Source organism: Bombus vosnesenskii, unplaced genomic scaffold, assembly GCF_011952255.1.
Source record: "Bombus vosnesenskii isolate JDL3184/JDL3185 unplaced genomic scaffold, Bvos_JDL3184-5_v1.1 scf7180000013267, whole genome shotgun sequence".
NCBI lineage: Eukaryota > Metazoa > Arthropoda > Insecta > Hymenoptera > Apidae > Bombus > Bombus vosnesenskii.
This window is the reverse complement of record NW_022882927.1, coordinates 4929246-4955121: the sequence shown is the minus strand read 5'-3', so window position 1 is coordinate 4955121 and position 25876 is coordinate 4929246. Positions and strand designations below refer to the sequence as shown.

At 35.2% G+C, this 25876-nt stretch overlaps 1 protein-coding gene across 9 annotated transcripts in view; it reads right to left on the bottom strand.

Moving 5' to 3' along the window:
- LOC117230775 (MAP kinase-activating death domain protein) overlaps positions 1-25068 on the bottom strand; it is a 39712-nt gene extending 14644 nt beyond the window's left edge. For 5 of the 9 annotated variants that reach the window (XM_033488544.1, XM_033488540.1, XM_033488542.1 and 2 more), the window contains exons 1-28: positions 24950-25068; positions 19430-19652; positions 18724-18892; positions 18367-18532; positions 17698-17878; positions 17366-17523; positions 16481-16781; positions 15596-15925; positions 14787-14819; positions 14315-14427; positions 12666-13360; positions 11957-12195; positions 11226-11420; positions 7846-8187; positions 7382-7450; positions 7073-7273; positions 6527-6722; positions 6311-6400; positions 6101-6234; positions 5845-6003; positions 5553-5744; positions 5388-5463; positions 5024-5166; positions 3490-3630; positions 1808-1952; positions 1525-1654; positions 1217-1433; positions 404-676 (exon numbers count right to left, since the gene is read on the bottom strand). In XM_033488544.1, the coding sequence (XP_033344435.1) occupies positions 404-676; positions 1217-1433; positions 1525-1654; positions 1808-1952; positions 3490-3630; positions 5024-5166; positions 5388-5463; positions 5553-5744; positions 5845-6003; positions 6101-6234; positions 6311-6400; positions 6527-6722; positions 7073-7273; positions 7382-7450; positions 7846-8187; positions 11226-11420; positions 11957-12195; positions 12666-13360; positions 14315-14427; positions 14787-14819; positions 15596-15925; positions 16481-16781; positions 17366-17523; positions 17698-17878; positions 18367-18532; positions 18724-18892; positions 19430-19525 (5184 nt within the window). In that variant the 5' untranslated portion in view covers positions 19526-19652; positions 24950-25068. The remainder of the gene's footprint in view (positions 1-403; positions 677-1216; positions 1434-1524; positions 1655-1807; positions 1953-3489; positions 3631-5023; positions 5167-5387; positions 5464-5552; positions 5745-5844; positions 6004-6100; positions 6235-6310; positions 6401-6526; positions 6723-7072; positions 7274-7381; positions 7451-7845; positions 8188-11225; positions 11421-11956; positions 12196-12665; positions 13361-14314; positions 14428-14786; positions 14820-15595; positions 15926-16480; positions 16782-17365; positions 17524-17697; positions 17879-18366; positions 18533-18723; positions 18893-19429; positions 19653-24949) is intronic. The other 4 variants (XM_033488541.1, XM_033488545.1, XM_033488546.1 and 1 more) reach the window with 4 other exon arrangements.
- Between the last annotated feature and the right edge of the window lie 808 nt (positions 25069-25876).

Here is a 25876-nt window from a genome sequence, read left to right as displayed (position 1 = left end):
CTCTGCCTTGACGCAGAAATGTAATGATAAACAAACTCCGGGCAAAACAGTGTTGCCGCTACATGCAACCCTCGAACGAAGACGAATTCAAATTTTCACACAGTACACACGGTACATATGGAGTATCTAACAGTATTTAGAGTATCTCCGAGTATCTTACGAGTCTTTATCGAATTAACGAATATTTACCCCCCGCGATTTTATTTTGCTATTTATACTTTGCACTAACGACTCACGTATAAGGCTGTACATTAATTTATTATTTTAAATATATTGGACGGTTTCAACAACGAGCAATCTCGTCCTTTAAACCTCACGTACTAACTATCCTCTACATATATTCTGTAAATTAAAAAATGCATTGAAATTTTTCTTTGAATTTGTAACATTGTACACTGCGTACCTTTTTAGTATAATACTTATGCAGCTGAGTTTGCCCGCCATTTCGCTGCCAAAGGCACAATACTTTGTTCTTCGGACTGTAAGTCATATTCACCAAACGCTCATACCACCATCGCTCCACGATCACGCCGTTCACAGATCTCAGGACAAGCCCATCGTGGCGTACCTCGAGAAATCGTAGATCACCTTCTGCATCGATGCCAGCGTGCACGGTGAAAGATTGACGATGCATTTGTCTGGATGTCAGAGGCTTCAAATCTATATCGTTCCCATACTGAAACGTGAAACACCATTTAGCTGGAATTTTCTTACGCTTCGGGAAATTTATAGAATTTTTTCACATTGTACACTTTTCGAATTCTTCGACATCAGGATTTAATCTCGCAGAATTTTATTTAAAGCTTTGTAGGTTACTCTTCGATATTGTTAGAATTTGATCTAAAACTCTTTCAAGTTCTTCACTACCGTAAGAGATTTTCAGCTGTTTAATGTCCTTGAAAATGTTTCAAGATTTTAATGATTTTTTCGAATGTTTCAGTACCTTAGAAAAATTTTAGAATTTTCCAGTACTCTAAGAAGTCCTCGAGTTTGTTTATTACTTTAAGAAAATTCTTTTTCTTCTTCCAGTGATTTAAAAAATTCTCAGCCTTTTTGGAATACTTCAAAAAATCTTTAGAACATTCTAATATGCTATGAAATCATTGAAATTTTGTCCATCGTTCTAGGCAATATTTTAAATTCTTTGGTATTCTAGAGAATTTGTAGAATTTCTAATAATTTACTATACAACTAGGAAAGTGGATATTCTACTTACGAGATTGTGTATTTGGTCGAGAAGTTGATTGAGCTCCTGACTGTAGATCAGACCAATATGACTCTTTCCCAATAGCCTCCTTACTTTCCGTTTCACTTCGTCCTTATTCACGTTCAGCATCACTAAAATCGCCGTCAAATTGTGCAACAGGGTGCACAGCAGTCTATCCTCGTCATGCTCCAGTCGTTTCTTTTCGCTCTCGCTCAAATTCTTATACCTGAACGTGGATTCAAAATGAAACGTTTATATTTTGCTGGAAAACGTTCCATCCGAAATCTTTATCTATCATCTTTATTGCAGGAGCTAACCTTTCCATCATTTCTCTAGGACCTTGATCCATGCCGATCATGTCTCTCTCTTGAGACACTGCGTCCAAAAAGGCATCCTCCCAAAATTGCATCTGGTCCCAAAGCGACGATCTTTCTTTACCCAGTAAACCTGTATAGTCAATTTTATTTAAGAAAATACAGCAAACAATATTGATAGATTGAGGGTAAACTTTGCAATAAGAGATATCTAAATAGAGATTCATATTTACCTATTTATTTAATACTTATTTATCTAATACTGACAGGTTTAGTGATACCGTACCTTCGAATAAATAAGTTCTTGCAGCTTCTGGACTAGGAGCAGCCATGGTTGGTACCAAGCTTCCTCCATGGTACCGGAAACCGGTGCTCAAGGAAGACTTGCTCGACCAAACACTTCCCGTTCGTTGCTTCGGTTGTCTTGAAAACTGAAATCATGATGTAATGTAAGAATTTCTAAACGGTTTCTCCAAAGCTTATTATTCGTTGTTTGTCAAATCGATAAAGGCTGTCGACCTTTGTCTAGAGTTTTCCCAAATAGGTAAGCTTGATTATTCCTATCTACGATTAAAGGGAAGCTTCAAAGGATCATACAATAGAAAGCTACGCGAATTTTAATATCTCAGTGCAATGACACTACTGTAACAAGGAGTATTTTCAAGCGATGAAGTGTTATACATGTTAATCTTGTATTTTACTTAAATGGCCGCTTAATTTGACGCACAACGAATTAGACATTCTTTAAGAATTGTTTTTAGGAAAACTGTAAAATTTTTTGTATATTCAGTAAGATATTTTTATACTACAAGACAATTTTTGTCAGGTACGTACAAAGTGTATAAATAAAGAAACATAGACACACACACAACTCAATTTGTTAACATTCTTCTTCTATAAAGTATATATACATAATTAATTCCCTTTAGTAGAAAAGGTAATTAATTTAGAATATTAATTTAATAGAAAGAGTAGAAAGTAGTAGAATATTTCTCCGCCAAAAAATTTTCAAAGAATGCCTAATTTTCATCAAACACAACTTTCTTAACTATAGAAAGCTAATCGTGTGTTTCATCGTGTACTAACAGCAATTACAAAAGCTTCATCTTTTCATTAGTGCAAACGCTAATCTAGTGATTGTAGATGCAGAACATGCTGTTCACTACCGTTCTCTTTAACTAATCTTAACTTTATCTTCTTTTCAAATGATCCATTGTAATTCAATGTTTCGCAAACTTTGACAAAATGCAAGTATTGCACAAGCTCTGCGTTCTTTTTCCATCGACTCTCAACTAGAATTATGTACGAACTCTATATATTAAACTATAAAACTTTCTTAGCTACATATTTTACATACAGAGTGTGACACAAATTAATTGCCACGATGTTTGAACTCGTTCGGATAATTTAGCAAAGAAATATTTCAAACCAAAGTTCATTGATATTAAATGAAAAATTTTATGGGTACACAAAAAAGAGTATCTTTGTATTATCTAAGAATATTCGTTTTGTCTAGACAACATTCTTCTGGAGGGAAGATCATTGAGAATGACCATTTCTCAAAAATTAATTATTATTTTCTTAAAACTAACTAAACGTTTCTTTAAAGTAACTAACAACACAACAATTTGGCCAATCAATGATTTTATGTAATGTAGACTGTGAATAAAAAGAAAATGAGATTTTAGTCGCAGCGTTGAATTGTATTTAGATTAAAATCAATAAATTTTCATTTGAAGTACTCTTTTTATCATACTATCAAAACTGGCTCAAATATTATCATGGTGATTAATTGATGTCACACCTTATATGTACACTACATGTAATATAGAGGCTTGTTGTCGCATAAGTTCATAGGTCGTTCATCTGGATAAACCTGGTTCGGTTTTGCTAACAACTATTTTAAAATATTCTATGTTAATTAGCATATTAAAAAAAAAAGAAAAGACTAATTAGTGATCAATTTACATTGCCTTGTTCGACCTCGCTATCAGAGACAGTGCTTCGGAAAGACGCCTGGTGCGCTTGCCGAAAAGCAGGATTAGTGATTATGCTACCTCCGTCTGTGGATAAAGCTTCGCTGCTTCCTGTTCCACCTCCCCGCCCACTCTAAAAACACATGACGCCTCTATATAGCACACTTACTACTTGCAACTTTTTTTTCTTTCTCTTATCTTAATTTCTGTTTTATTTATTATTAACAATTGCGAATCAATTTGAAAGGTTTACGGACTTTTCAATCTCGCGACAATTCCGAATATTAAATTTGTATATTAACTGTTGGAGGAAAAATATAGTATTTTATTATTGTTTATGCGAAATGTTAGGTGTATAAAGAATTTTCATAAGTTTTATTTGGTCTGATATTCATGTATTATATAGTTCTGAATTATTTCCTATAGTGCGCTGTGTTCCTTTAAGCTCGTGGATTAGTATAATATTACTGATCACTATTCTTGGGCAATACTTATCGTTTGACAATATTACGTATAACAATCTCTCGTGCAATTATGTGTACCTGTGTATTTAACGGAAACAACACCCATTTGTCCATCGTAGGGAGATAATACATAGGAATTTTTAATTTTGTGGCGGTACGCGAGCAGGACAAATTCAAATCCTGTTGTTGTTTTGTTTCGGAGTATCATGACCATTAGGTCACAGGTATTGCAAGGAGTAATGAACTCCGAGCAAAACAATGTCGCCGCTACTTTCAATCGTCAAACACAGTCGAGTTCAAACTTTCCGACTGTCCCCCGACGAGTATAAATAAACAAACGAAATGACGAGCGAGAAAGTTCAGCGATCGCAGCATAAGCGTACAGACGTATCAGACGTATATACGGAGTTTCTTGAGATAGCGCGTATTTATTTCGTAAGACTTATTATACCTGGACTTGTGCCTTGTGTCAAATCAATTTTATAGACAATATATATCTTTAATAAATTGCTGGCAAACAGTTAGTCTGTTATTCGTGATATCCGAAAAGATCAATCCTCTGCAATTTCAACAACTGTTTCGTCGTTGTTTAATCCTACAGAGCCTTTCGTTCACCTACGCTTTCAAACGTTTAATAATTTTGTGTCCTATGCCGTTTCAAATATGTATGAATTCTTTAAAACCATCAATGCGTTTAACTTATAAATAAATTTAATACATTTGATTGATCTACGATCTTCTAAAATTCTTAATCAGGAGAAAAGGTATCATAGAAAATAGAAACATTTTCCGTGAAATCAAATATCTTCTTTGTACACCTTTCTATATGGCTTGCAATAAAAAAAGGAAGAAAAAATATATGAAAAATCTAGAATATAAAATATTATACATGAAAGCGTACGAGGGAAACGAAACATTCTGTAAGAATAGTTTTGGTAAGCTTTATAGTTGTCAGGCTGTACACGTGAAATGTAAACAGAAAGTGAGACCATGTAGAGAAAAACACCTTTGCTACCTTCGTATGCCACGAGGTAACGTTCTGACGGAACTCGTTGCTTTTACCTCAGAGTCGAAGGACGTTAGCCTGCTGAGGAACTTTCCCTTTTTCGTGAACACATCGAAGAACGTGTCCGTCGTCGATTGGCTCCCTTCGTTGGCCGGTGGTGCGTGGCCGTGTGACATATCCAAATGAAGTTGAGACGTATCTTCAATCAAAGGATATTTATAGTATTAGAATCAACTCAGACTTGGAACATTAATAAACTGTAATTTATAATGTAACATGGGATACATTAAAATTCACGTCGTTCTATATTTTTCTATTTGAAAAAATCCTAACGATGATTAAGTGAATCAATAATATATTTTAATTAGAATTTCTAAAATTTCAGGTCTTTTGAGTCCAATTTATCGTGTTCTATTTTACCTGACTTCGAAAATTCGGGCTGTACAGGAGACTGTGGAGACTTCAAATTTTCCCTGCTGCCAAATGGGCTAGATGCCTGGAGGAGTCGCAAAGAATTAGAAAGAATTGAATCATAAGATCGATAACACGAAGCAAGATAGATAATTTATAACGAGTGGTACATACTTGAGACATTAGTGAACTATCGAAACCACCCTCTGAAAGATCCTTACTCCAATAATGAGTGTGTGCAATCTCCAACAGCTGGAAGACTGACGCCATTCCACCTAAACCGAAGTTATTGTAAGTGTGTCCAAGACCGTGAGCCACTGCTTGAAGGCACTTTAGCATTCCCTTGTAAACTGGTTTCGAGATACACTATTGATAGAAAGCGGAACGAAGAGAAGTTCATGAATGTTGAAATTGACATTATGACCATATATATACATCATGAAGGTTTTGTATAAATTACACTCACCACATCGTCGATATGATCGTCAGGACTAATCTTCTTATGAAGACCCTTATTCAGTTTCGTCACCACCAGATCTCGATAGCTCTCATCCTCCATTAGTTTCTTCAGCCTATTCAATTTTAGCCAACCAACGCCTTCGCCGGCTATCACCTGATTCACCACCTGATATAAATTCATAAAATGTCTCTCTTATAATTGAATCCTAATTCTAATCCTGCGTAGTATAGCAAAATAAATATTATCAAATGAAAAAACCTACATCCGTCAGGAAAGCTTGATTGTCACTATTTGTACTAGATCTCTCTGCATTCTGCATCCTCTGAATATCTTCCTGATTGGCTTTATTCGTCGAGTGTTTTATCAATGACGAGCGTTCGACCAATCCTGTCTTACCTAAATAAGACGAAACAATTTAAAGAGTCCGAAATTAATTTTCAATGAGTCGAGATTGAAAAAGGATAATAAATACTTTTAGGGAAAGGTCCGAGTAATGGTGTCTTCTTATCCGCCTTTTGGGACTGAGGGAAGCCGGTATTTCGACTAGAACTACTTTTACTACCTACAAGTGTAAAAAGAGAACTACACAAAATGAATTGAAAAGATTTATTTTATATATTTTTTATCTTTTGTATAACTTCTTGAATTGTATTTGTACAATAAATAAGAAAGAAGAGATTAAACGTACCAAACAGATCGCTAAACATGTTGCTCGTTTGCGTAGCGATGCCATTTAAATCACTACTAATATTGCTGAAAAAATCACGTCCGATTTCCCGGCGCCCTCCGCGGTTATCCGAAGCGACCAGTTGCGTGCTACTCGAATCTCTTCGTTGCAACATTCCCGGAGGCGATGGGGGTGAATGCTGCGTATCGCCAAGGCCCTAAATAATTTCATTTCGTAAAATTTCTTCTTTAGAATGTTGATTTTGAAAGACGGTTCTTTCACTTGAAATTAAACTGTTCAGTTCCCTTTAAAAGAAACTTTCTATTTTGAATATTCCTATTTAGCGTATATTCTCCGTATCCATAAACTTTTAAAATTTGTTTCAAGTATTTGTGCTATTCTTATAAGATTTATTGGGAATTTCTTTGGAACTTTGAAGTGTCTTCACAGTTTCTTTAGAAACTTTTTGAAAGAGAGATCCTGATTAATCCAGTGAATGAATCAGTTTAAAAGATTTCCAAATTGAAAGAAATGAAGAAACGCGTCATTAATAATATTGCGGCGTACCTTGAGTAAACCTTTCTTCGCAGCAACCTCTTTGGCACTTTTCGTCAAGTCTCCAAAAGTGCTCTTGCTTACGTACGTTAAATCATCGAATGTATTTTTGCTGACTCCAGCCGCGGTTTTACTAGCTTCCAAAGCGCTCTTCGAAGCTTCTTGAACAGATTTTGTTGCCTCCCCCATGGCTTTCTTCGTCTGTTGCGTCAACTGTTTAATATTTAAACGAAAAATTAAATATTTTCTATTCAATTTAAGTATTATAATTATATGGCTTAATTTAAATATTATAATTAATGTTTTGAGATAAAGACTCACTTGTTCCAATGGCGCGAAGAGACTATCTTCACCGGCCTCTGTAATCTTCTCCTTCGCCTGATGTTTCAACTATAAAACAAAAAGAAAGAAGCTGCAATTGTATATAGAAAAAGGTTATGGGAAGTTTTCAAGGAAAATAAACTATAAGGTAATTGTACTGTAATTAATATCAAAAGTATTTGGGGCTGGTATGATTATTCTCGGAAGAATCTTAAATAAAGGTATAGGTAATAATCTTAAATTCTTAAATAAAGGTATAGGTAATGATCAGGATAGCAATAATAACCTGAAAAGCTCTAAAGTTTTCCGTATAAATCATTAACCATTCTGTTAGAATTTTAAACCATCATGGACATTATTAAAATTTAAAAAGCATTAAACGTGATCGTTCTTCAATCAAATTCTATCACATCTAAAATCCCATGATTTCCGAATATTCACAATATTCAAAGTCACAAAGATACCTTATCCATCTGAGCAAGAATTCCATCCTGGCTGCTCTGTCTCTTAGTTTCACGGACCAAATCCTTCGCCTGGCTCGCTATTTGTTCTAACAACGATCCTTGAGAACCTTGTCTTAACACACCATTTCCAGTCACACTGGAGGCTTGTCTTGGTAAACCTTCGGCCTGCTTCTGTCCACTAGTACTCACAGATAATTGTCGAGAAACCATCGACGATTCACTTTCGTTGCTACTGTTACTACTCGTCTGTCGGGAAAATGGTCCTGTTCCAAAGCTCGACGTCCTTGCTAAAACGTTACCCACACTTGGGTGACGCTGCAGACTTGCCGCACTTGGTTGAATCTTTGAAATAACACGAATAATGGATAACATTAATTATCGTAAGCTATTTTGAGGATTTATCGAATATTTTTGAAGAAGACGCTTGTTCTTGGAGAAAGATCCTTTTGGGAAGAAAGGCCGAACAGTTTTCAACTTTACATACACATACATTTAAATATCGAAAGACGAAATAGAGGAAGAATTCCTTCTTTAATTTAAGGCAGAATTTCTGTAGATTTGTTAACTTTTGACTCAATTGTTAGATATGATAATGGTTAATTTTTTGGAAATTTCTATCGATAGAATATTATACAAGTTCTACCCTTTGCCGTATAATATCGAATTTATATATATGTCGGGTTATGGTTAAAATTTTGGGCGCGTAACAACTCTTCACTCGAATCAGCCATTGTTTTACAAAGCAGAGATTATATTTACACGTATATACAAGACTACTACAAAGTTTAACGAATAATAAGTTTAACGAATAATAAATTTAGTGAATAATAAGTTGAACGAATAATAAGTTTAACAAATAAAAAGTCTAATGAATAATAAGTTTAACGAATAGTAAGTTTAATGAATAGTATGTTTTACAAATAATAAGTTTAATGAACGCTATTAACAATGTTCTTGGGTTCAAACGAATCCACGGTCAACGGGATAGCTCTTTACTAAGCGTAGACTAGTTTTAGGCGCAAAATACGATTGTTGAAATGCACGATGTGTCACTCTCCAAGGCAATCGTACGAATGCCAGCCTCCTGGAAATTTTCCTATCTGTTCCTATCAGCATTTGTTTTCCATGAATGACAACAATTGCTTAACTGCAGCTATGATAAAATCTAGAGTATTAGAGGATGTTCCCAAAATTTCCAAGGAAAGGCTTCGGTTTTCCTTTCATCTCCGACATATATTTATGTAATATCGAATAACATCGAAAGACAGATAAAGATCGTTATGTAAAAAGGTTTCGATCCAAAAGACAAGAAATAAGATATTTAAGAGAGGAAAGTAAATATAAATACACAGAGTAACGTAAGTGAAGAAAAAGGCGATACTACATACATATGTACATGAAGAATGAAGTTTAAATAAAGTATTTTCAAATGAGACATTTATAATATTACATATTAAAATACTTATTTGATAGTCAAAGTATGGAATGTTAAAAGCTACATGTATCGCTGTAAAATTTAAAAAGACGTTCTTTATCGACATCTGAGATATTGATCAATCCTTCGACAGTGGAGGCTGGATCAATTCTAACAAATGCAGATATTTTACGTTCCTTACTTTCTATACTGTACACTGACGTGTCATTATTCTGTAGCGCCACGCGAGCAGGACAAATTCAAATCCTGTTGTTGTTTTGTTTCGGAGTATCATGACCATTAGGTCACAGGTATTGCAAGGAGTAATGAACTCCGAGCAAAACAATGTCGCCGCTACGTTCAACCGGCAAACGCAGTCGAGTTCAAACTTTCCGACTGTCCCCCGACCAGTATAAATAAACAAACGAAATGACGAGCGAGAAAGTTCAGCGATCGCAGTATAAGCGTACAAACGCATCAGACGTATATACGGAGTTTCTTGAGACTGCGCGTATTTATTTCGCGAAAGTTATTATATCTGGACTTGTGTTTTGTGTCGAATTAATATCTTGAGTAAATTGCTCACAAACAGTAATCTGTATTTCGTGATATCTGATAAGATCAATCCTCTACAATTCTATAAAACTGCGCGAACAATTTTATCATTATATGCAGATAGAAATTCTTCTCGTTTGACGTGATAATAATCAAGTGTTTGCCAGGCGACAGTTAAATAGAGAAAGCAGTCAGTCGTCTTTAAAATTTCCTAGAAAACAGGCGTGTGGAGACGATTATTCATACAATATTCTCTGTTGTATACATATAATTGGATAGTGGCATTCTGAAGTGATGTTATAAATAAAAAAAAAGGTGATTAAGCAAAGATGACACAACTCTTCGTAGTCTGACTTAACTTGTTATTAAATTATAAGGCAAAGGGTTAAAATAAGTTGAGACCGATTGATCTGGAAGGATAATTGATACTTTGAGACGAAGGTTTATATTACATACAGCTTTGATGAAATGTCATAGATGTTGTTAACTTCAATTTGGTGACATTATAATTTTTAAGAGTGAAAAAAATACCATGCATTTGACCTAATTTATTCGTAAAATATTGATACGATAATAAACATATGAATGAACTACATTGGAACAGTTTTATCAATGAAACGTTTTGTAGATCACATACAAATAATACATACAAGTCTTTTTAATACCAAAACGATTTAAAAAATGCTTTAAATGAATCTTAGGAGAGAAATATAAGAAAGAAGAAGAAATTTCCACTACGGAAGTAAAAACCAAATAAGTGGAAAGAAAAAGGTGTTTGAATGATGAAATTCTGAAAGAAAACACTAGAGAAACGTAGAAGAATAAGGAAAATCAATACTATAGAATTGCATAAAGAATCAACAGATATCGGAAAATAGAAAACATTAGAGATAGAGGAAATCTATATTATAAGATTCCAAGAAAAAACACATTAAAAGGCTTCAAAAAATAAGACAGATCTATACTTTGAAATTTTAAAAGAAATCGCTAAAAAAGCATCGAGAGGCAAAATAAATCTATACCATATAAAATTCAATGAAAAACTCCTAAAGAAGTTTCAAAAACTTTAAATACATTCATACCTCATACTTAGAACAAACATTGACAAGTGAAAAATTATCCAAAGGAAAAGAAATTATTTGAGCGATATCGAACATCGAACGATAAATGAAAGTGAAAATGAAATGAAAGGGAGTCTTTGTAACTCGTTTATATAACTCGATAAGGAAATGTCAAACGGCCATGAAAAAGGGGGTTTTCCATGCTGAACACATCGAGTGGAAAATCTGCTGCTTTTCGATGATATACCGCATGCAAAGTTCAAAACAACATCAAAACAAACAAAAATCGATAGAAAGTAGTCGACAGATGTTACACCAGTCAATAGACCACCAATGAAGGATGAACTCACAGGAACGACATATCTACTGACGCGAGAAGTCCTGTGGGATGTGGCAGGACGTTCGGTGTCGCCGATGCTCGGAGTCGCTAAAGAACGCCCCTTCCCTACTCCAAACTGTCCTACTGAACTTTGTGCGCTCAGGATTGTGCGTGGTGTTATCGTGGACGCTGAGTCTGACTCAAAGCTACCACCCTCCTCTTTATCCTATGATTAAGCACTTTGTTAGGACGTCGAGCGTAATGAGGATACTTTTATTTTGTCGATAGTTTAGCAGTTTTTTAAGAGTTGCTTCGTGTTGGAGATTGATACGGGATGTTCTATGTATAATGAGATTCGTATAGATAGAATGATACGAAAGAAGAATTAAAAATTGTAGGAGAAAGATAAGATTTCAAGTTCCCTCTTTTGAATAAAAAGATTTAAGATTTTGGAATAAAGATACAATTTTTAACTCTTCTTTTTCTTATTACTCCGTAGCAAGGATAAATTTAGAAAATAATTTTGGAATGATCCTAGGCAGAAAATTACGTATGCTAGCGACCAAAGTTTCATTTGAGAATGAAGGACCATTATGTGTGAAGTAAAAGTCAGAAATTTAAAGAAAGAAATTAATCTAGGATTCTGCTACTCTGGTAAATTCTGTTGGAAAGAAAATTACTATTGATAAGTGTAGCATTAGTTGCAAATTAATAACAAAAGTAAGCAGAATTAAGTACATATATATTTTTAAAAATACTCACATTGGTTGACTGTGAACCTTCTTGAACTTTGGGGTTTAACTCGAACTCAGAGTCCCTGTTGAAACTAGGACTGCTTAGGTCACTGTGACTGGAGGAAGTGCTCAAAGGACTTTCTGGCCTCACTGTCGATTCTTCGTCCACTCCAGGATATCGCAATGAACTGGGTGGATCGTAAACGTTCTTTGGGTCCACGGACAGGGACATTGGTTGAGGCTGCGCCGCGTGTGAACAATTGTAACCTGTAAAACAAATTATATCCGATTAAGAAATAGAATTATTAATGAATTAAATTAAAATTCATTCTAGATTCTCCTATGATTCCATCATTAGAAAATTTCAGATAAGAGTATACAATCCTAATTGACGTTACATTTTTTCCTATTTAAGTATGATGCTTCTTAAACGTCACAGCTTTTACCAACACTCGTTTACTTCCATCTCTAACAATTTCAGTATACCAGTTCTGTCAAACACAAACGATTCATAAAATCGTATTTAACTGCAGATATTGTGTAAATTCATGTGTTTGTGGACACAATCAAAGAAATGGAGAATCGAAACTCATCTCACATGACCGAGATTTAGCTACATAACTCTAATTCCTAAATACTATAACAATCATTTTCTACATTAACACTGCGTTTGATTACATTTACACTGCACATTAAATTTAAAAAAAATTATTTATTTGTTAATTACGACTACTCACTTGGAGACAAGTCGGACGACACCATCTCGGATACAAAATCGCTCAGCGACGAATAAGAGGAACTCGTACTCTCAGCACCTTCCGAGTCAGACCCGCTTTCGTCAGTCGGTTGACTCTCGTGTTCCTTCATTGCCTTCAAAGCGTTCGCCAACGAGCTACCGTTGTCCCAAACAGGGAAATAAATAGGTTCTAAATTCGAGGCGTACCACTTTGGCTTGTCTCCGATTTGAGCTGGGTCAAACACCCCTGTTTGCACTCTCAAGAAGGCCACGTTGCTCGGAGTGAGCGACCATTCAGCCAAAAATTCCACCGCCTGAGTTCTAGCGAACTTATTCAAGAAATGACTGGTCCGTGGCCTTGATCGGAGAAAAGAATTGATCTGAAAGGCGACTACAGGCCTCGGATATAGCCTGAGTGTCCTCGTATGCTCGGTGAAGTTCGCCAGAAGGTTCTGAGAGTTGAAGAAACGCACCATGGCCACTCTCGTAGCCACGTCTACAGAGTCCACGTCGTTCCCATAAATGAATGGGTTGAAAGATTGCATGGTTTGGGAAGAGAATGGTTTTTGAGGTGACGAAGAACCCGCTGACTGAGATATGGAGGAGCGACGATGACCGGAAGCCGCGCTGGCTCCTGGAGAACTCGCTGGACTCGGATGATGGTCGACGGTAGGTCTGTGCTTCATTGACGACACACTGTGAACAATTGGTTTAATTGTAACAAGAGTTAGTTGCTTTGGTAGCGTTGGTATTAGCTGACTGCGAATGTTCATGCAAATTCATATTTTTATGAATGCAATTGAAGAAATGGCACTTAAGCAGAACTTTGCCTCACTCTGCTAGATATTGTCATGGTGATCAGAATACTTTGAATATTCTGTTTCTGTCTATTATGAATTCCGCGTGTTTTTTTCAATTTTAAATTTTCTATCAATTTTCTTATAATTGTCTGGTTATTGGTCTCTAAACCTTCTCTTATTTAAATTCAATCCTACTATTTTTATTCGTATTGATTTTATCGCATTCGATATTCAGTTGTGAAACATTCTCTTTTATTCTGCGAGGTAAAAGAATAGTACAAAGTAAAAATTCAATCAGCAGTAAACGCATTAACGCGCTTCGTATTCACGAAGGTATAAAAGAAAGTTGAAATTGATATTGAAATAAGAGTAAGGTGGATGAAAGCTTAAACTAAAAGCATAGAAAAGGTAAATCGAAAAGAATAAAGATTGGAACGAATAAAAATAGAGATGAAATAAAGAAGGGATAAGAGGCAGCAGAAAGAAACATAAGAACGGAAAGGAATAAAATGTTTAACTAGAACAAACTAAACATTTCTTATCTACAGATTTTACGTTATTAATTACAAAAACATTCATTGAACAAGTTGGAGTTTTCTTTAAAAATCATGACGCTATGATAAACCAATGGACGATAAAAATTCGTGAAAAAATATATTAAAACTTTTTGAATAATCTACCATATATATAACTATAAAAAAATTAAGAACAACCATTGAATTTAACCTACTGGATTGGTACCCATAAAATATCATTATTTTCATTATAACAACACTCACCATAAAATACGAAATATGGTTCGAGGGTTGCAAAAATTAAAGAAACTAATAGGATTAATAAAATTGCCAACCTTAAAGTGGACAAATGAGAAGTTAGGCTCTCCCTTCTACTTGGAGCTTGCAGAGAAGTCCTCGGAGAAGTGTCTTGCGAAAGTGTTTGCGGAACTGACATACTAGCCATTGCCTAGAAAAAGAAATACCATCCAATAAGAAAAACGCAGAATAATAATACAATTTTCTAGGTATCTTCCTATGAAGAGCTCGCGTTTGAGAATTTGTCATATTGTTTAAGCAACTACGTCTACTCCGTCTATTCTATAACTATGCTACACTTCCTAGATCGTAGTCTCTAAAAAGCTTCCGGTTCCTTCCCTCGAAAAGGAAATAACACGTGCTCTGTATCCTCTAATCAAATAAAAAAATAAAATCTACATGTCGTAGGTATATGAGGCAAAATTAGTCCATGCCGCTAACTACAACACAAGGAATGTATCACCTATATATTTATGGTTCATGCAAAGAGTGGATAAATGAAATATTTACACCAGAGCCGGTTTGGTCCATCAGTTGCATTGCCTGCGGAACCGATTAAACGAGGAATGATTAAATCAACGTGTTTCATTGTCAATATTGTTGTCTACCGTAGAGAGATATACTAGAGTATATTTCGTCTCTTTTTCTAATTTTGTCATATTAACTCCTTCGCAGCTTTTGATACGATATTACACTTTAACATTAAAGTCACAGTAATAGCTTTATCTATTATAAGTTACATATTTGTTACTTAATTTGAATTGTTATATATTATGAATATATCACGTACATTATATAATAATACAATATTATTGTCATCCATGGTTCAAACATTTCATTTACGTATATAAATAAGAATTGTGCATGAAATTTTCAATGATTTAAACGCAGTGCTGCAGAAATATCTGAAAATTCTCCAATAATAATCAGCCTCACGATTTTTTAATTCTTAATTCGTCGATTCGTAAAATTTGCAGTGTATAGAATTTTCCTACGTACTTTATCGTTTATACATACGTACAAATGCATGCGCATAAACATATAATAATAATAATAATGAGTATACATATTGTACGATTGTACTAACTTATGTAATGTAATTGCGGTCGCTAATGACCCATATTAGTCGATGCGACAATAAATAATAAATTTTCCTATATGGAAACCTACAAAAAAAATCTCGGAGTTTATTTGCAATTAACTTTGGAATTATTTAATTCTTAATTTTTTTAATTCTTCAGTCTTCTTTTTTCCTAATCTTTTATTCGCTAGGCTGCGAAAGGGTTAATCTTAATCGTGATAAATGTTTATTTATTTACCTGTTTCAAGTGGTTCTTTAGTACGGTGCCTTCTGGTTCGGGTAATGGGGGCAATTGATCACCCAGACCAGTAGGTGCGTTTATTTTATTGCTGTCTAGATCCACTAGCCAAATGTCATCGGGCATTTTAAAGTTCGTTTTGAACAATAAAAAAGTAGCGGGTATTCCGATAACAAATGGTGTAGGTGCAAGCAACAACTGTTCCGCGCAGCTCATGCACGTGGGTAACAATGGTATCGCGGGGAACATATACTCCAGAGGATAAATCATCGTTACGAACGCCATTACGGACATCGACAGGGCATTGTAGTCGCGGGATTGCAACACGATCTGTAAACAAATATAATTTATTCATCGATTAATTCCATTTCCTCTGTTATCTTTGTTCGCAATATTATCAGAAAAGTAAGAGAGCGAAACTGAGAAATTTTAAAAAACTGAGAACTACTATGAATCGACCAAGCATACGGAATCGAAGTAGTCTTTATAATAGTATATTATTTTTATCTTATCGTGGAAGATTAACTTTGAAACAATCGTTAGAGAAAGAATGAATGGAAACAAGGAACGAGGTATAAAAATTAAATTCTCTAATTGTTCTGAGCGACGTAGTAAGAATCTTCAGTTTAAAGTATCGGGTTATCGAAGATATAATTAGAAAAATCAATCTTATCCTAAATTTGAATGAACAGAAACGAAAATCCTAAACAGGCTGAAGATGTTTTACAAAAGTTCAAATCTTATAAATTACACTAAATATATTGATCAATACCTAACAAAGAATTCGTCAAAGATAAAAGATACGCTTGGAAAATTTTCCCTCTAAAGGAAAGATCACTTTCAAGAGAAAATAATTGTGATTTAGATGGTGAATAGAAAAATTACCTTGTGCTCCAAGAGAATCAACGTGAGGACCTTCAAGCATATGTCAACGCCAAGAAGTTCCAGGGGTAGATGCAGAGGGAAATCAACGAGAGAAAATCTAGTGTGGTCTGGGAGTGCAAAACAGAGTGGTGGCTGCATACTTTGCGACACGATCTCGACCTCGACGCGTGTCTTTTCCGGAACAGGTACAGGGCTGCTTAACAATCGCAATATCCACGTCTCGATCTCTCGGACATCGTGTAGCACTATCGATGGTGTTCCTTCCAGTGTTTGTCCCGTTAAAACGCTCCACACGGTGTCTCTGTTAAAAATCGGCAGACAATTTCTCTTTTTAAGAAACTCGTTCTTCGTTTATTTATTTATATCTGAATTGAGTGTTTAAAAACAACTGGAAGCTGCGTTAATCACCGCATTAAGCTTTGGAATATAATACAGTGCAATACGTATAATATCATAATATAAAAATATGTATCGTATCTAGAACAATAGTTCTGAGACAAAAGTTGCTTGAAGCGAAGACTCCCGAGCGAGGAACAAATCAAAATTACTAAACAGGGTAGAACTCTTTAAGTCAGGGTTAAACTCTTAACATACTTTTGTATCTCCTGCTCAAACATTCGTTACAAAGAATATCATCATTTCCACTGACAGTCATTAAAAAATATTTGTACCGTAATCCCTACGTTTATAGTAATAGGCAATCGACAGACAAAAATAGAAACTATCGTTAACACGATCGACGCGATAGGAAATGAAGTAGGAGAGAAACAATGATGCAGAGGCACGTACAAACAGCATGCGAAGTGAGATTTGAATATTCATAAGGAAGAATTAGCGAGTGAACGCAAGAGGATGTAAGTTTGCTGTTTTAAGGATTATCCTTACCTGTTGGTCTGCCGGGAAGCACCGACTTTCTGCGGCGAGGAACTCTCGTTACACGCATCGATGATCTTCTTCAAAATGAAAAGGCATTCCCGGAACATCGAAAAGAACGGATGATGGGAAATGATACATAACGACGTCAGCGAATGATTTCGTATCCTCTGGAAGTAAAATCATGAAATAAAGATATAGAAAATAAGAACAATTATTGATATTTGTAGCATCGACTTCGTGTTATTATTATATAAATGTTACTTATATATCATTATTATATATTACCATACATACGTTAGTTATGTATTAGGTAAATGATACAACATTTTTTACCAGTTTACCTGTCGTCTGCGTGAAGCTCGTGGAGACGGTGAATGGCTTCCTCCACTTTCACTATCTCCACTCGGTGCAGTGATACCTAATCTCGGTGCACTCGGTATATGCGAAGTGTCAGAGTCCCTTCTGCTGCTCGGGCAATCTTTTTCTGAGTCGCTAGGGCCCACTGCACTGCTCCTATAGTCGCTATAAAGAACAGCTAGAGATACAGTCTTATAATTGGGAAAAATATTCTCTTTAACTAATCAATACAACCAGCGTAAACGAAAATAGTAAAAATATCCGATTAAAAATGTCGCAGGAATATTCCTAAAAGAATTCTTTTCTATTTCATTGATATTTTCTAAGCTTCCACTTTTTTTTCTAATCTGACTATAGGTAATAGCTGAATCTCGATTTTCAGTCTTAGGAGATTCAACGTTTGGTAATGCGTTTAAATGTTTAAATGTTCGTATAATATACATAGCTGCTAATAACGATTACGTAATTATGGATCTGAATTATAACTTTACTAATGAGTCTGATATTTCACCTGACCTTTCAAGTCGATATCTCGCAAATGAGAGAAAACGAATGGCGTGAATTTTTCATTGTTCGGACAAGTGTTGGTAACTGGCAGAATGGCTGTAGTTTTCGGTAGTAAGATTATGATAAAATGATGTGTTATATTTCACCTAGAAAAGGCAGAATCCGTGCTCTTTTCCATGCTTTTCCTCCAACTCTCCCTTCGAAACGTCGTATTGTACTTGTCCCTTTTCATCGACACTCCACTCCCGACCGCAGCTCCCGCCCTTTCTATTGGTCGATAAAAATTCACGCAGATACCATAACGAGTTCTCCCTAAAATAATATCGAATAAATACAGTTAAAATACGATATAAATATCAGGAAAGCAAGCATTTTACGAATTATATTTATTTGATTCTAATCGCAACACCCCTGCGTTTACTTTGATCTCTCAAAGCTCCTAATGTCAAAGTTAATTCTTCGAAAGATTATTTCGAGAAACGCAAAGAGAGATAATTGAGTACCGGAGTCTTTGTCCGTGAGGGTGAAAGTGAAGGATGTGGCTTCTCGTAAGGCTGTGCGTTTTGGGCCCACGCTGGTGCAACCCTCGGGTTGACAGAAATAAACCATGTCCAGCGGCAATGGAAAATCTTTGTGATCTTCCACTGGATATCGTCGCAGCAACTCTGGAACCTAAATAATCATAATACATTCATGAACTTTCTAATTAATAAAATTCTGCGCCATCTATATGCTTAAGACAATTGTATCTTCTAAATCATCTCTTTTCGCCACTGTCCACTTTCTGTTAATATACAAATATTTCTCTTTCTTATTTGAAATTCCTTTTTTCACATCCTCGCATCGCCCTTTTTATCGCTGGTGTTCTCCCTTTGATATCTTTACGCTTCCTCCTTTTATCGCTAAAATTTCCTCCTTTGTACACTTACATCGTCTTCTTTCTATTACCAGAATAGTATTCCTTCATCACCTACGCGCCACTTCTTTTTATTGTAAAAATTTCTCTTTTATTCGTGTTAAATTCCTTCGTTCATCTTTCTGCTGTAATTCAAATTTCTTGATATCTTCTTGTTATCCGCTGTTCCTTGAAATTCTCTCTTTCCGCAATTAAAATTTGTCTCCACAATCTCCTGCGATAGGATCGCTTTCCCCGATGCTTAATGATAAATAATCTTCATAGTTATTACTCGTTTAATGAAAAATATGTACCTGCACAGGCTGGCGGGAGACTGAGGGTAGTCTGGCCCCCACAATGGCGAGATAATCCACCAAGCGGGGGCACAAGTGCTTCTTCTGTATATCCATCGCTGTAATTTACAGCTCTGTCACCGTTCTGTGCAATGTGTACGGATCATCTGAGCCATCGGCCTTTCGTCACGATCGCCTCCTGATCGGTTCATGGCTATATCATTCTTCTCTTAATCTTCCATATCTGAAAACACACGCGAATCAATAGCTATCGTGGAATTATATTTCCTCTGAAAATGGAGTTCTATTTAATTTGTCCTTCTACGCTAGATCGCCTTGACGTCCTGCCCGCTACTTCGCCTTTTAATTAATTTCATCGATTTTAACACTAGAGCTGACGCACCAGTCAAGATAATCGACATTAAAATCATGTTTTCATAATTAGTAAAAATATCCAACTGTTACTATAATTTTAATCTACTGTTATTTAATTTACTACTACTATTATTATTATTATTTAGGTACCTGGCAAAGATCAATGGTTCTAGTGTGAAAGAATTTCTCTAAAAATTTTTCTAACAGTCTCGATTTGAAGGAAATTTTCCAAGTCTGTATTACAGCATTTTTGTATTAATGGACATTTTTATATTTAGGAAATTTCTATCCTCCAGAATTCTTTTATCCGACCAATTTCTATTCCGATCATTTAATTTTACTATCAGGGACATTTTTATCTATGAAATTTCTGTGCCAGAAATTTCTATTCGTAGCAACTTCTATCTTCGACGAACTTCTGTTCGCTGAAGTTCCCATTGACCAAACTTTTCTTCGTTGAGATTTGCATCGTACCAAATTTCTATCGCGGAAATTTCCATTCGTCAAATTTCTATCATAAAAGTTCCACTCAATTTTTGGAAATTCATGCTTCAAAAAAATGTCTACTACAGTTCCTATTTGATAATAACTGTATGGATACGATAACTTCTAGAACAATTCCTATTATTCCTATTACACTTTATAACGACGAGGGATTTTAAATGCGACGTAAAATGTTTCCAACCTAATTTAGAATTAGATGCACGCAATAAATAGAAAGGACGGATTATACCATGGAAGATAGTATTGCCTCAACTACTAATTGATAGTACGATCTAATAGTACGTGAAACAATATTTGGAGCACGAGGCTCATTGATTTCTTGAGCCTCGTGACCCATATTGGGTTAACAAGAATCACAAAAACGCTTGAGCACTGTGCAAGGTTTAAGCCGAGCATAGCCTCCCTGAAGCAATATTTAGGTGAAGATCCCTTAAAAAGGTTCGAGCTTCTAGGTGACATTAACATTGACAAGATTTCCACGTCCCTGAATTTTCTTTAACTTAATCATGGTCTATTACAAAGCCATTAACAACCATTAAACAAAACAGTTCGAGAAACGAAATTTCTCTTAACGTTTAAATAATTATTCTTACGACATCAAATAATAACTGCGAATTGAAAATTCGAAAAAATAATACAGTCCGTAAAATTATTAAAAGCGTATGAATCAAAGAAAAGAAAATAACGAAACATTTGTGTTTATACCAAAATTATTATTATTGTACCGTATAATTGATAAATAACAACAACAATGAAGAACGATACCGTGACTCAGAATTTGCATAACTTAAAAATAGGAATTTCGTTTTAAGAACAGGATAATTCATAATCGATATATCCCTCCTTAAAGAATCGCACGAGCTTGCGCGGAATAATATCCTCGAGTAGACGCCAAAAATATTTTCGCGTCTTTTCCGTCTTTCTGACCTACTTTTCCCATTTAATTTCGCGGTTTGGACTCTCGCAAGTTTCTCTACTTGTCGTGAGGAAAGGATAATGCGTTCGGAACAACACTTTCCGCTACAGAACGTCCCGTTTCCGGTCCGTTCCGTCACCTCGAGCGATATAAATTGCAATACGAGATATCAGAGTGTCGGTACTATGCTTGAAAATTTACACGTACAGCTTGGTCATTTCAACAAAAATTCGAGATAGGAAGACTCGGAGAAGTTATATTACAAGAACTGATAAGAAATATTTGATGTGTACAATTGTAGGAAAATGTGGAAATCGTGCTTACTGAATCGTCGAAAATTATCGAAAATTGTCAGCGCGATTCATCGATTTATCCTCGTTAGAATAAAGCTACAAAATTCCAACAATCTGTCGAGTAATTGCGTTAGATTCGTCTGTATCGATCGGGGGGCAATCAATGAGTCGATTTAGCAATCCTTGACTCGTTTCTCGAGCACTTTCATTTATTTTCCTCTGCATTCTTTTAAGTTATTTTAGAAATTTCAACGTTACATTTTGCAGACAACTGATAGACAAAGAATAAATCAAACAAACATGTTGATCTGTTCCATACCATCGATTATTGCCAATATCCTTCGTTTCTCTTCTACCGTTAATTATTTCTCTGTATAACTGGATTTTCGTTTATTTTATTCTATCTTTTTCTTAGACTGTTTCGAACTAAGAACCCTACCTTTTCAGATAATTAATAAGCAAGGATAAATATATTTTGAATCATTCCACTAAAATTCGAGGAAAAGAGTTTTTAATGAAAAGTGATTTTACATGTGAGTTGTAGGAATTTGAATATATATATATATATATACTTGTATATATATATATATATATATATATATATATATATATATATAGTATAGTAAATATAATTGAATAGAAATAAAAGAGAAGCGAACAAGAGGAAATCGTTCCAAGCGAATAGACCAGTTCACTTCTTCAATGGACGAATCCACGTTTCCACGTTCGTTCAATTATTTCAAATCAACGTTTCAATACGAATCAAACTACGAAGCATTTTTTCTAACGCAATTCACCAGTTTATAAACTTGTCAGCATAGAAATACACAAAAATGTAACAAACAATATATATGACCGAATTGATCGAAGATCATCATGCTTCATCCCTTTATGTTTTCACCCTTTCCAAGAATTCCCAGCTAATATACCACTGTGATCAAACGAAACACGTTTTAGCGCACAAATCGACACCTACGACAGCAATTAGACTTCACTCAATCCAGTGATAGTAAAATCTTGATCAAAAGCCTATCGAACTATGCTTAACATGGAAATCACCCAAGAAATTCTTAAAATCGACTTGCAAAATCAAAGTACACGTAGCAGCATAGTTCACATACGTAATTCAAGCTTTACTCAAATGTTTGTATACAGGTTGACGCTAAAATAAGTGGTCTCGCATTGGTAACGTATTTCACTCTGTCTAAATATGAAAAATGGTCTTATAAATATACATTTGTGATAATACTGGGTAAAAATACGTCGAAACTCCTCAGAAGTCGGATTATTATCGCTTGTAGAAAATATTTCAAACGTCAATAATTTCGTTGCTGAAGAAAATAATTTTCAGGAATTTTCATGGAGACAAGCATTTTTTGATGTGTTACATATACGTTTATATATACAGGGTGGTTGGTAACTGGTGGTACAAGCGGAAAAGGGGTGATTCCACACGAAAAAAGAAGTCGAAAATATAGAATAAAAATTTGTCGTTTGAGGCTTTGTTTTCGAGAAAATCGACTTTGAATTTTCGCTTGGTACGCGTGCACTCGCTGCAGATCGTTGTCTCGATGGAAAAATTTAAAAAAACAAAAAATTAAAAAAAGAAATTTTTATTCTACTTCGCGTAGACTTCTTTTTTCGCGTAGAATCACCCCCTTTCCGTTTGTGCCACCACTTACCAACCACCCTGTATATATAATGTTTTATTTTTAGGAATAATAAGACACCAAAGTGGTATCATTTGTTTCATTGTTACTCTGCATACGTAATTTCCATTTTGCAAAATGTTATTCAGATAGGAACGTTTCCAATAAATTGGAATATTTCGTTGGACCGAGGAATTTTTCAAGATATTTATATATCAAACTTGTCAATTTTGTAAGATCAATTTTTCGATACGTCGATTTACATCGATTTGCAAAACGAACACGTAGTACAGTTCCAGGTAACAGAAGCTTTACAACGTTCTCGGACAATCTCATACGCATAATTCTCGGCTCGTATCTCCTCATTGCAACAAATTTTTTCAAAAGCTTATTAGAACGTAGGATAAAAATCTCTCATCGTCGAATATCATCATCGAACAACGATTCAAACGAACGCGTCGTACGCAGTCGAGAAATGCAACGTTCCTAACATTTCGTATCGTTAAAATTCAGCAAGTTTGATAATACGATACATACGACCGTACCTGTTTCATTATTAAAAATTCAGAAACTTAATAAATTTAGAATGGCAAAATTGAAACGGATTTAATAAACGCGTGGTTGCAATGCCAGCGGTAAACGACGCTGTATAAATCCAGCAGCTTTGCGTTTCCAATATTTTCCAACTTGTTCAACGATATACCATTAATTTACTAAATCCTGATGTATATAACAATCGAAATTATGCAACGTCGTTGGTGAGAAAAAGTAAATGACATCGTTTAGGTGGCGTGTAAACCTCGTTCACATTAGTCGTTTTACCTGAATTCAAGTTACTTGGTAGTTTCAATGCTTTATCAGTATGAACATATTTGGTTGGCTTAAAATATCTTTCTCATTAATCAAATCACTTGCCAAATGAAATCATTGGAATTCGAATAAGTTGGTTAAAAGGCACCAAGCGCAAAAATACGGAGCAACATGTTTCAAATCAGGTAGATAATAATAATAACACTGTGGAAAAATTTACAGCGATAAGACGGTTTTGAACCGCTAATTCTTGATTCTTAATTAATAATTGCTAAATTCAAATCATTCGTCGTCCGCGTTCGAGCGAAAAACTATCGCCACAATATCAAACATATAAACTTTGACGAGTACACGCATCTTAATCTTCATGCAGTGGCTACGAAAAGTATCGACACACCGTTGTATGTGTTATAACGCTTACATAGTAATTAATTACGTAGATCCAACTATACTGAATTTCGTATCATTTGATAGTACTGCGTCACTTTTACGTATTTATGGGAAATTTAAAGATGCAAAAATGCATAGAATGCGTCGTAGCGAGAATGTAACGTGCAAAGATATATAAAATAAACAAAATATAGTAATCGTTGTAACGTTTAGTACATAGAAAGATCACCTACCTAGAGTCCACATTTTTTAACCATCTCCACAAAAAGTATGAATTTGCATAAATATCGTCGTCGGGATAAAAATTCGATATTATGAAAACGGAATATAAAAGCTGATAAGAAAAACGCTTCTTGTAGCCACCGTATACTTCAATCCTTAGAACGACAGTCGATCGGAACACGCATTCACTTCCATAGCTTAACTTTGGCCAATTTCAACAAGGTTTCGAGCCAGTTGCACGCGACCTAAACGACGTCACTCGTTATATTACATTAGCGACACTATATAATCGATAGTTCTACATTTCGATGTAATAAGTTAACGACGTATTGTCGAGAAAGTTGAAAAATATTGGAAACGTATAGCTGCTTGGTGAACTTACGTGTCGTTTAGAACGAGGATCCCGGTGGAAAATCGTCGCTTTTCGTGCACGAGGCCGCACACCGTATCGCCTCACTGGCGATACTACACTGGCGATCGTTCACGACGAGGCTACTAGGCAGGCGTGCGACCAGGGGCGGCACTTGCGTCGGGAAAGGGACACGGAGTTGTCCTCAACTGCCGATGTCTGTCCGGAACCGACCATTTTTCCGGCTTTTAATTGCCCTTTCGAAATTTCCGATCGATAGGGTCTAAGAGAGGGTGCTGGAAGATTCAGAAGGTGAATTTCTACGGGATTCAGTTTTGGGGTGGTTTTCGCGGATATTGGAGTAGGTTTTTTTTTGCATAACAGTCGGATTTTAGGGAAACTAGGAGAAAGATGGGGAGATTTTAGATAGAGAAATGGTAAAAAATTATGTGATAAAATGATAAGATTAAATTATGTTTATGTAACAGATTTTAAGCTCTCGTTTTCTATGTAATAGATTTTACGTTTATAGCTTGGAATTATAGCTAGTTCGTGTTTATTTAATATATTTTGAGCACTAGGTTCCTCAAGTGACGTCGTTAAATTTTTTGTTCTCGTCTTTCAAAATTCGAATTATGTTCCCATTGAAAAGTGAAATTTAATGGAAATTAATGAAGAACGAAGGAAATTGGTGATAGAAGAAAGAGGTGAGTGGTAGACTTTTTTCGACTGTAATAATATAATTCCTCGATCATTTTAAATATCTACTGGGAAGAATTAGAGTTAGTTTATTGAGAGGGATGAAAAGATTATACGTTCTAGTACGGGAAGATAGAATTTGCAGTAAGGAAAACAAGAGATTGAATTTTACTCTTTATGCATTTTTAGTGACAGCACTGAAACTGACTTAATATTGTGTAATTGGATTGCGTATTTGAATATACAACTTTAAAGGACGAA